The following is a 10,356-nucleotide window of genomic DNA, read 5'->3' on the forward strand; positions in this document are numbered from 1 at the left end:
CCAAGTTTATATCTTCCCGGTCCCAAGACATTTGGACTGACTTGGCCTTCTAAGTTCACCAGGCCGAAGTCCTTGGGGATAACAAATCCCAATTATTCAAGATAGCCCACTGTCACTAAAAAGAGACAGCTTCCTCAGAAGAACCACAAGACTGACCATACTGGGGACTAAAAGGGCCAGAAGTGAAAGTAACCTACAAAACCCATTGACCGGATTCTTAGCCTTTGCAAATAGGCTCCCCAGCTTTCACAGAGATGAGGTGGGGCAGTACTGACTTCACCGGGCAATGTTGCCATGGAACAAATCTAATTGTGTCCTACCAACGTCTCCTATTAGTTAGCCTAATGCTTTCTTCTACACACACACACACACACACACACACACACACACTCCCTAAAAGTAAATAAATGAGCTTATTTTCCATCTTTCTGCCATTGTAAGTCATCGTCTTTACCTTCCCCACCAAAATAAAAATAACTCCATTATCATTCTTTAATATTCCCATCTAAATCCAAACCTTCTCTTGCCCTGTTCCCAATTACTGCAAAGTTTTATCTGATTATAAACTACCTACATTTCCTTGAATGATTTATTTATATTTCTAGATGAAAATGAGACAATAATTGCCTCTATCCTCTCAATTCAAAAAACCACATACGCTGTCCTCAAATCCCAAACCACAAATGCTAAAGATTATGAATAAGAGGAATGTCTATTTGCTTATGTTATAACTACTGAAGAAATAACTACAGTCTTGCATGGAGAACAATCAGCTCATTCTTGACCTACCATCCTATTTATCTTTCTATTCTCAAAGCTAATTGCTTATATAAGCATGCCAATTTGCCCTGATTATAGGATTCTTAATAAATGAATGTTGTTTACATTTCACAAGTGTATTTGAATTTCTCTCCGGGAAGCCAAGCTCATCAAGTCTTTGTAAGTGGTAAAACCAGAGATCAAAGCAAAGGGCCTACATTGAACCAACAAACAATTAAGCTTGAGAATAGAGGCCTAAGCAAAAATACAATTGATTTATTGATTTTCCTACTCCAGAAGTACACCTCAGGGCCACTGTTCACTCTTGAGCTATAATAAATATATAGAACTTTCTCCGTCAATTTTCATCATGATTATTTGATGATCATTTCTTAAATAGTTAAATGAGTCTAAAATTCAACAGACTTTGACCCATTTCTTATTTCTCATCTTGATGCTTTCAGATGAATCAAAGGTCTTTCAGATTTTGGGGGGAAAATTTTGTTTGTTATTTTTTATTATTTTCTTTTTAACCTCTTCTCCACTTAGCCTAATTTCCCCATAATTTTTGGTACTTCTTAAACAATTCCTTTCCTACTACACCCAATTTATCAACCCAGGCATCTATGGTTTTTTGAGGCTCCCAGGTGATGCCAATATACAGCCAAGTTTGAGGACTACCACTTCGGTTTGTCAATCCCTTCATTATCCTGCCTTCAAGCATTCAGCGCAACTCCCAAGGGAAAAAAAGAACAACACAGAAAAGAAGTCAGGTTCCAGAGCAAATCCTTAATTCAAGGCAGGACCTTTAGGTAACAGGCATACCTTAGTGCCCAACATGAGCCACAGGGCCAAAAATGTAAACAATCGGACACCTTTCCCAAAGCCAACAAGTTCTTAGTATAAACCAGGCACAGGCACCATTTACCCCACAAAAATCAGTCGAGAGAGATTACTTGCGGCTATAGCAGGATCTAAACACCTCAAAGCTTTCAGCTTTTGTAGCAACGGACAGAGGGGCTTACAAACAGCAACTCCTCAAAGAACAAAGTAGACTATGTGTGAATTCCAAGTCACGAAAGCCCATTACAGGCTGCACAAGAACACCAAAAATGTGATCTGAGGAACACTTTTGGTGTGTCCTAAAAACTAGAAAAAGTTTGTTATGAGGTGACTATCTGTAAGCTCTGCCACTGGTCATGGGTTTTTGTTTTGTGTGTGGTGGGCACGAAGATGTGACTCAGTTTATTTTATTAAGACTGTGAGCAGAAAGTACACTTCTCCTGTTTACAACAAATACCACTAAACCTCAAGTAGGAATTCCCAGCCATCCTGGCCCACATCTGTGGGCCTCTGCTGCATCACAGCTCTCCAGCCTACCAGCTCTTCCCTAGACACTGCTTCCAAATTATATCCAATGGAAACTGCATACACCTTGGTGTTTGGTTGAAAGCTCCGGGAAAAGAGGACAGGGTGACTGGGAAAGGGGGAGACCACCTGCAGTCTGTGCAGACACTATCTTAAAGGAAAGAAAAGACAGGAGTTATCTCTGCCAGCAGTATTCAAGTAGATGAGAGCGAACCAGGTGCATGAAGCCTCTCTATACAAACCATGACCCCAAAGCCTGGGGACACAGTTCTCGTGGTGGGGAAAAGGAAGAAACATCCCCCATTCTAGAAGGGAAGAGACAGTTTGCAACTCACTCCCCCACTCTTAAGCAATTCAGTCTGTTCTTTTCTAAGGTGTCTGTGCTTTGTTCCTAAGAGGCTTCCAACTACCAGCACTCTCTTGCCAAGTGGAAAGGATCATCTGGAATCAGTGCTGCTTCTATCAGCCATCTTCATGCCACATGTTACCCGTGAGCATAACGAAGCCCACTTCACCTTGCCCTTTAGCCCCAAGTCCTAAGTATGAAAAAAAGGAGCACACTTCTAAGACCAAGCCCTTCAAGCAACAGTTTTTGTAAAGTAAAATGAATTTCCAGAACATGAGCCCACACTTTTTTCTTAAGCCCAGGAGGACTCTACGTGGGGGGGGGGGGGGGGGGGGGGGGGGGCGGGAATCCTTCCCCACTCTCAGGTGCTAGGATTCTAGGTCGAGAAACTGCCGACAGCAGGCTCACCTCAAAGAGGGCACCACTGAAGCCAATAATGCACTAGCCAGGTCTTGGGTTTGCAAAGAACTTCCAGTCACCAGTATTCTTCACACAGCTTCTGTGTGAGCAACTCTAACAGAGAGCTCACTGTTCATTTCTTTGACAACTCTAAATGTTAATATACTTTTCCTTAAGCTTAGGGGACTTTCAGTCAATGACCCTGGAAATTCTACTCTCTAGACCACACGGAATACAGCTAAAACACAGTCCTCCACAAAGCTCTTCAAAATGCAAAGTCAGCTGATGGAGCACAGGATGGTAGATTCTGGAAATTTTACACTTTCAAGTGCTAGCATCTAAAAAAAAATCTATCTTAATAGTTGTGTCAAATTTTTTTTTTAATTTTTTTTTAACGTTTATTCATTTTTGAGACAGAGAGAGACAGCATGAACGGGGGAGGGGCAGAGAGAGGGAGACACAGAATCGGAAGCAGGCTCCAGGCTCTGAGCCATCAGCCCAGAGCCAGACGCGGGGCTCGAACTCACGGACCGCGAGATCATGACCTGAGCTGAAGTCGGACGCTTAACCGACTGAGCCACCCAGGCGCCCCAGTTGTGTCAAATTTTATTCCAACTTACAGAGGAAGAAAATCAAGGACCAGAGGAAAGATTTTAACTTGCTCAACCTGGTGCAGCAGATTAATTCTAGAAACTAGGTCTCCTGCCTCCCAGGCCAATGCTATTTGCTAAATGAGAGGCCACCAGCAAAAGTAATTCTTATCGCCTAAGGACTTAAGGGCATGCATACCTTTTCTTCCCAAAGGTCATCAGTTTGTGTTGCTGCCAGCCTCTTACTGGAGCCAAACATTTGTATTCAGATAATAACCTCTGATTGATTTCTGTACTGGATATCCAAATATACTGGCATTATGGGAGGTGGAATGCACCCCAATAAGAAGCATATATTCCCAACTTTGGTGAAATAAAGCGGCTCATTGATAGTACCTAGGATGAGCTAGAATGGCTCAAAGTTACAACGCTCCACCCTGCCCCCAGCCCAACTTCTCTACCTCCTTTCTGTAACAGGAGAAAGGATGTGAGAAAAATCAGCAAGCATCTGACGATGACCTAACTACACTCTCACCCATCCATCTGCTCAGCAGACTGCATGGCAAGAGCTCTCCTTGGAAGTGGTTACAAGAGAACAACACCTTGCAAAGGGAAATAAACGTTAAAACTTGACTTTCCTTGTCCTTTCACAAGTAATTACATTCACAGTATATGCATGGCACTGACAGATTGTCTCTCCTCTGATTTGGAAATCCTAAATTCCCAACCAAGGTAGTTCAAGTCTGCCTCGATAGAAAAAACCAAAGAGCACACTTTCAGACCAAATCAGTATTTAACTCCACGCCTGAAAAATGGAACGGCATAGTGAGGATGCCAAAATGTTTGACATTGAAAATAAAACATCAAGCGCACCTCACAGCGGTCACTTCTAAGACATTTTTGTCTATTTTATACAGCTTGAAACTTGCATTTATCAGATTTAGGGATTTTTTTTTTTTCTTAAACAGCTTTACTGCTAGCTCCAGGCATTTTCCCCCTTTCCAGTTCAAAGACCTCAGGAAGTATAATATAATATGGGGTGGGGGAGAGGGGGCAGAGAGCCCAATCTGGATTAAAAATCCTAGATCAGTTATTCCATATCTGTAGAACTGTGGGCAATTTAGGTAATTTTATTTCCAGAATGATTGTGAGGATTAAATGAATAATGTAAGCATGGGGGGGGGGGGGACGGGACTCATACTAGGTACTCAGAAAACGTTCCTACTTCTTCCTAAAGCAGAATGACTATGTTCAACCTCAGGGCAAGAAGGAAAAAAAACTGGAAAGAAATCGACTCAAATTATTCACACACCCAAGTAGTTCTCAGTATCAGACATAATACTGCCCTAAACCATCACTTTCTAATCCGTCTTTTTGAATCTGTTTGCACAGCAGCCTGATATCTGATATCACACAGAGATATAGCAGCTAGGATAGAGGGCTTAAAATTATCCTCTCCTCTGACATTCAAAGAACGAATCCGACAGCTCCTTGACAAAGGCATTAGGGAAGTTATATTTTATTTGTAAACAATGACTTCAAGCCAAAAATTAGTGAGTGGTACGGAATGTCTAATGTAGAAAAAGGTGTTCTTGGACAGAGACCATCAATTCTTCACCCCACCCCAAAATAAACTTCATAGCGTCATCTTTGAAAATAAAGGGCAGAGGAGGGTGTATGTGTATGTATGTATATTTCCAACATTTAGGCAATGTTTAATACAATGAAGAGCCACATGGATATTTAATTATAAATGTGTAGGACCCAAAAAATACACACCAATGTTACCTGTAAAATATGTGACATACATACCCTAAAGGAATAAAAGTAGGTGACTGAGTTTATGAAATACTTCTATCCAACAGTTTAACAAAAACATCACACACGTATGCACAAAGGCACATCACTTTACTGCCCTATCTGAAAGGTAGGTACAAAGATGCAAACAGTTACATGTATACAAGGAGTAATGTTTTCCCAGAAATACATTTTATAACTACTAGGACAGTGCTGAAGACAAGCTCAAGAAGGAGAGAGACTCTCCTTAGGAAGATTAAGCTCCTAAGATTTGGATCCAATTTTTACTAGTCTTTAATTACAGGAAGTTCAGGAATTCAAATCTATTTCAAAACTTTTCCTATAAAAATTACTATTTTTTTTAGTTAACCCCTCCACTGATCTTAATTCCACAATCTCTAACTCTCTCCTTTCCTCTTTCCATTTATATCTATTAGTTTTTTAGAGTCATACAATGTAACTTAGACTGATGAAGGGGTAAGGAAACAGTCTGAGTAGGTTTGGTCTCAAGATTTTCCAGAAATAGATGGACTTGTCATTTTCATTTTTATTTACTCCTTCCCAATGCTTTAAGTATTCTAGAGCTTGAGAGTGTAATTGTTTTCCATGTCTGAAATGTCTCATTAATTATTGACGTAAACCATACTTACTTACAATGAGGTGCTTGTATACTTTCCCATACAGTACTACTATCCAGTTTTCCTCCCAAATCACATATATGATGTTCATCATATAAGGAAATAAGTCTAGTATCAATAATGCCAATATGATTCCCTGTGCCACAGGGTAAAGAATTTTCTCCACATATGTACTTCAAAATATGCCACCTAAAATTTATCCTTCTACCTTGATCTCTAGAATTAGATGGTTTGAGTTGACCACTTAAGCAATTCACAAAGAAAACCAAAGTTGAGAGCATCACATGTATAACTTCAGAGAAAAAAACAATTATCTTAAGAGAAATCACCTTAACTCTGGACTTCCATTAGCGCATAAAGAGGACACCTTTTAATTCCTCTTGTAGGTTTCCAAATAGCAGCTAGAGCTGACTAGGGGGAGTTACAATAAACACATTAACGTCCAAGTGCATCACCAAAAAGGCAGTCCCCAAGCTGAGACTTCTCCAAAAGCTTTGTCTCTATTCCGAAAAGGTCAGCCTGATATTTTTTGGTTTCGTTTTTTGTTGTGAGGTGCTTAAATATCATCAACAATTAAGAACCACATCCAGCAATTGTGTGTGACACACAGTAGAGTAAAAGTAACCACAACCACCAACCATTGACCCAAGGAGTTTGTGATGTAGAATCATAAATGTGACATACTAAGTCTGTGACTGCTAGACTTAAGAGTAACACAAATCCACCATGCTAATGATGAAACATTTTTTCTAAAGATTAATTCATATCATGTGTTATTAATCAACAGCATAGCTGAAATCTCAGGCAAAACACGCTATCCCAATTGAGCAGAACTTAATTGCATTATTGTGATCTGGTTTTCCTGTGTCACTGGCCCTTCCATTTCCAGTATACACGTACATACACACAGCACCACAGGATGAAAAGACAGAAAGCCCAGAGCTAGGAGGTAGGAACCATCTGTCTGGAAGGAAGAGGATTTTGAATAAAAACGTTTGTCCCTGGAAAGACAGGTCAAGTATGCACCCAGACTGCCTTGAGAAGCAATTAAGCCTACGCTGTTTCATTTCAGTGTGTCCCATCTTGCACAACGATGGGAGCAGCTGTGGGAGATCACAGAAGATGCAAAGCAAGACAGGCGGCCTCATCTATCTCCCGACTGCCACACCAGACTTTCCGGGTGGCGTGAAAAAAGCTTTTGCCCTCTGTTGTCTTGAAGAGCACAAAGCTAACCTAGCCTCCAGAACGTTATACCCCCTGTCAAACCTGCCCTTTTAAAAGGCCTGAAGAAAGGCAAATTTAAATGTCCCGGTGTTCAGACTCAGAACCCTTCCCAAAGTTAGGAGGTTACACACCAAACACCCGCAGGCACACGCAAATTTGACTGCCTTGAGCACAAGTTTCTCTTGCTGCCTAGCCTCGTAGAGTTTAGAGGTAACTAGCTAAGAAAAGGTAAATGTACAAGTGTAAGGAATAGGAACGCGTCGGATCTTGCCTGTTTCCCTTCCAACATCCCTTTAAGGAGGCTGGATCACTAAAAATCGGAAGTCTGGGGACCAGCTGTAGTACAGACTCTGGCTGGGTCGAGGGGGAGGCCGCCACACCCTCTGGAGCTCACAGCACTGACAAGCTGTGGTTGGGAGGGGCTCAGAAACTTAGTCCCAGCAGAAGGGAGAAAGAAGGGAGTCTTCAGTGTCTTGGATTTAAAAAGCTAAAAGCAGACTTCAAGAGGGAGCCGGGGATTTTGCTGTGTGTGCCGGGGATTGGGGGGGGGGGGGGGGGGGCGGGGAATCGAAGGGGTCGACCCTGATGTCAGAACAGCTCGAAACACGTCCCCACAAAACTGCACATTCTTGTGGTTTAAGGTTTAAGACCAAAAGGAACGAGCTGAGGCAAAGCTGCTCTCCCGCCCGGGTTTCAGATCCCGCCCCTCCCAGCTTAGGGACCGGGGCGCCGCACTGCCGCGGGTTCCTTATCTTTCCCTTTCGGGCCAGCTCCCCACTGCCAAGCCGCTACGTCCGCCTCCAAGTTCGCCTTTGCGCGCCACCCGCTGCCGGCCACATGCACCCATCTGCCCGGGACCCCGCACGCCGGACGGTCCGCAGGGACTCGGGGGGTGCGGGGATTTGGGGTTTTGTTTTTTTGTTTTGTTTTGTTTTGTTTCTTAAACAAAAAGCCTTAGCGGCACGCCACCCCCTTCTCCCCGGCCCGCGCCACCTTCCCTTCACGCCAACGCCGCACCTCCCCGGCACACTCGCTGCGTGGTGCTTCTCCCGCCAGACAATGGGCTCTGGGCTGGCCAGGCAGCCCGCCCCGAGCCCCCGGCCCCATCCCGGGACCCCGAGAGGGCTGAGCGCGGGGGCTGGAGGGGAGCGGAGAAGAGTAAGGCTGGGGAGGCCACAATGGGGAAAGTGGGCGCCTCCCCCTTGAGACAGGAGGCTCGCTCCCGGCGCCGGGAAAAGAAGAGGGGGCGGGGGTCAGCTGCGCCTACCCGCCCGGAGCCCCGCCGCGCACTCACCAGCACGATGGCAAATCGCTCTTCCAGTTCACCTGGCTCGGGCATCGGCAGCTTCAAAGGCACGTTGTGCGCCCTGAAATCGGTCTGCTGCGAATCCATGCTCCCCGCGTTGCCCATGTTGGCTGCACGCCGGGGCCGGGGGCTGCTCCGGGCCCCTCGCGTTCGCCTTGGAAATCAGAACAGCTCCCGGCGGCCGGCTCCCGCCCCGTGGCGCGACCCGCCCGGCTCCCCGCTCTCGGCTGCGCCCCGGCGAGTGTGCAGCGCGCACCGCTCCCTAGCAGCGCTCGGAGCCGAGCCGCCCCCCGGCCTCCCTCATGCTCTCCACCGCCCCAGCGCCGCCCCGGCCTCTTTGCCTCGGGAGGGGTCGTCAGGGCGCCGGGCGCCTATCTGCATGTTGCTCCTCTGGCACGCCGCCCCCTGCCTACGATCGCGGCCAGCTGGCGCGTGCGTCCTCGGACTCGGTCTTGCGCCGGGCCGCGGCCGCCGCTGACACTTGCAACCCCCGGCCGGCGAAAACAACGCTCTCTCGCGAAGCACCTCGAGCAGACAAATGCTGCTCGGCGCTCCCGACACAATGCCCCCCCTCGCCCGGCCCCCGCCCCCGGCCCGGCCCCGCCCACTCGCCCCGCGGACTGCCGGGACGCGTAGTTTCTGCCCAAAGTGTCCGCACAGCAAACCCCGCCCGCTCCGGAGAGGGCCGAGCTGGGTTAGGACCGCTGGCCGCAGAGGCAGTGTGCACGCTTCTGGCTGCAGCTTACGTCCCTTTAGACCCCTCCTCACTCCCACGGTAGAAATAACCACCTCGTCTACGTGGGTTCTGAGACGTAGAAGGCACACCTGACAAGTGAATGCATGATCCAATCAACCGGTGATTGAACGCAAGCATTCTGATTTAAATTTCAGAAGCTTGTTACTGTTCAAAAGGCTCTAGCTTAACAGGTGGCCTGAAAGGTATTGGCAACGTCCTGCTTCATGAATTGGGGAGTGGGTCCGTGGATGCTTATTTGATTGTTCTTTCTTCCTTATGTAAATCATTTTTGTGTGATTGAAATGTTTTCTAAACAATTACATACTTGTATGGGTTTTCTTTATAAATATCCGTTATAGTTATATGTATATATGGTCAGACGCTAGAAGTTGGAAGAGAAGGATTCAGTTCGATTCAAAACACCGGTCAATAGCTATTATGTATGGGTTACTGGGTTCCTTCGTGGGAGAAAAAGAGGATTGCTCCTGCTCCGGAATACTTCACAGTGTAGTGCAGGAGAAATTTTACACAAATAACCATATCTCATGTGAGATAGAAAGGAGGACAGAGTATTTGGGGAGGCTTGGGAGGTGGCGTTCGGCTGTAGCTACCTTATTCCTCCATAGCAGTCTTGTTCCAGGTGTTTTACAAAGAAGATTGGACCCAGCCTTATCTCTGGGATGCTTTCCAGATTATCACTATCCGACATTAAAGCAGTGGAAATAGAACCAACCTTATAAACACGACTTTAACCAGGTGCCCATGTTGTAGATTTCAAGGGCATCCACCTGGTTGACTTGTGGCTGAACAACTGTAATTCGTTCTTTCTGCGCTTGGAGCCGTGTTTCTTAATCCTGGTTTATCAGGTTCACTTGGGGAGCTTGTTGTGGAAACTCCACACACCTTGGACCCTGCCTGTTCAGAATTTCCCTGAGCTGAGAGCTGGAGCATGGACAGGTGTATTTTTAACAAGCTCCCCAGGTCATTCTGATATGCAACCAAGGTTGTTACCCTGTTGTTAAAAAGCAACTGCTTCTGGAGAAGGTAACACACCAAGACTAAACATCAAGGACCCCATTTTTCATTTAGCTTTATAAAGCCCAAGATACCTTGAGCATAGCAGATGTTCAATGACTATTTGTTGAATTGACAAATGGGTTTCACCAAAAGCCTATGGAGCAAATACACACATA

General features: G+C 45.6%; 1 protein-coding gene across 9 annotated transcripts in view; it reads right to left on the reverse strand.

Annotated features, from left to right (window-relative positions):
• The window catches only part of FMNL2 (formin like 2), a 314,444-nt gene extending 305,903 nt beyond the window's left edge, over positions 1 to 8,541 (reverse strand). For all 9 annotated transcript variants that reach the window (XM_058715261.1, XM_058715265.1, XM_058715257.1 and 6 more), the window contains exon 1: positions 8,416 to 8,541. In XM_058715261.1, the coding sequence (XP_058571244.1) occupies positions 8,416 to 8,532 (117 nt within the window). In that variant the 5' untranslated portion in view covers positions 8,533 to 8,541. The remainder of the gene's footprint in view (positions 1 to 8,415) is intronic.
• Positions 8,542 to 10,356: the final 1,815 nt, after the last annotated feature.

This window comes from Neofelis nebulosa, chromosome 2 (genome assembly GCF_028018385.1).
Source record: "Neofelis nebulosa isolate mNeoNeb1 chromosome 2, mNeoNeb1.pri, whole genome shotgun sequence".
Classification (NCBI taxonomy): domain Eukaryota; kingdom Metazoa; phylum Chordata; class Mammalia; order Carnivora; family Felidae; genus Neofelis; species Neofelis nebulosa.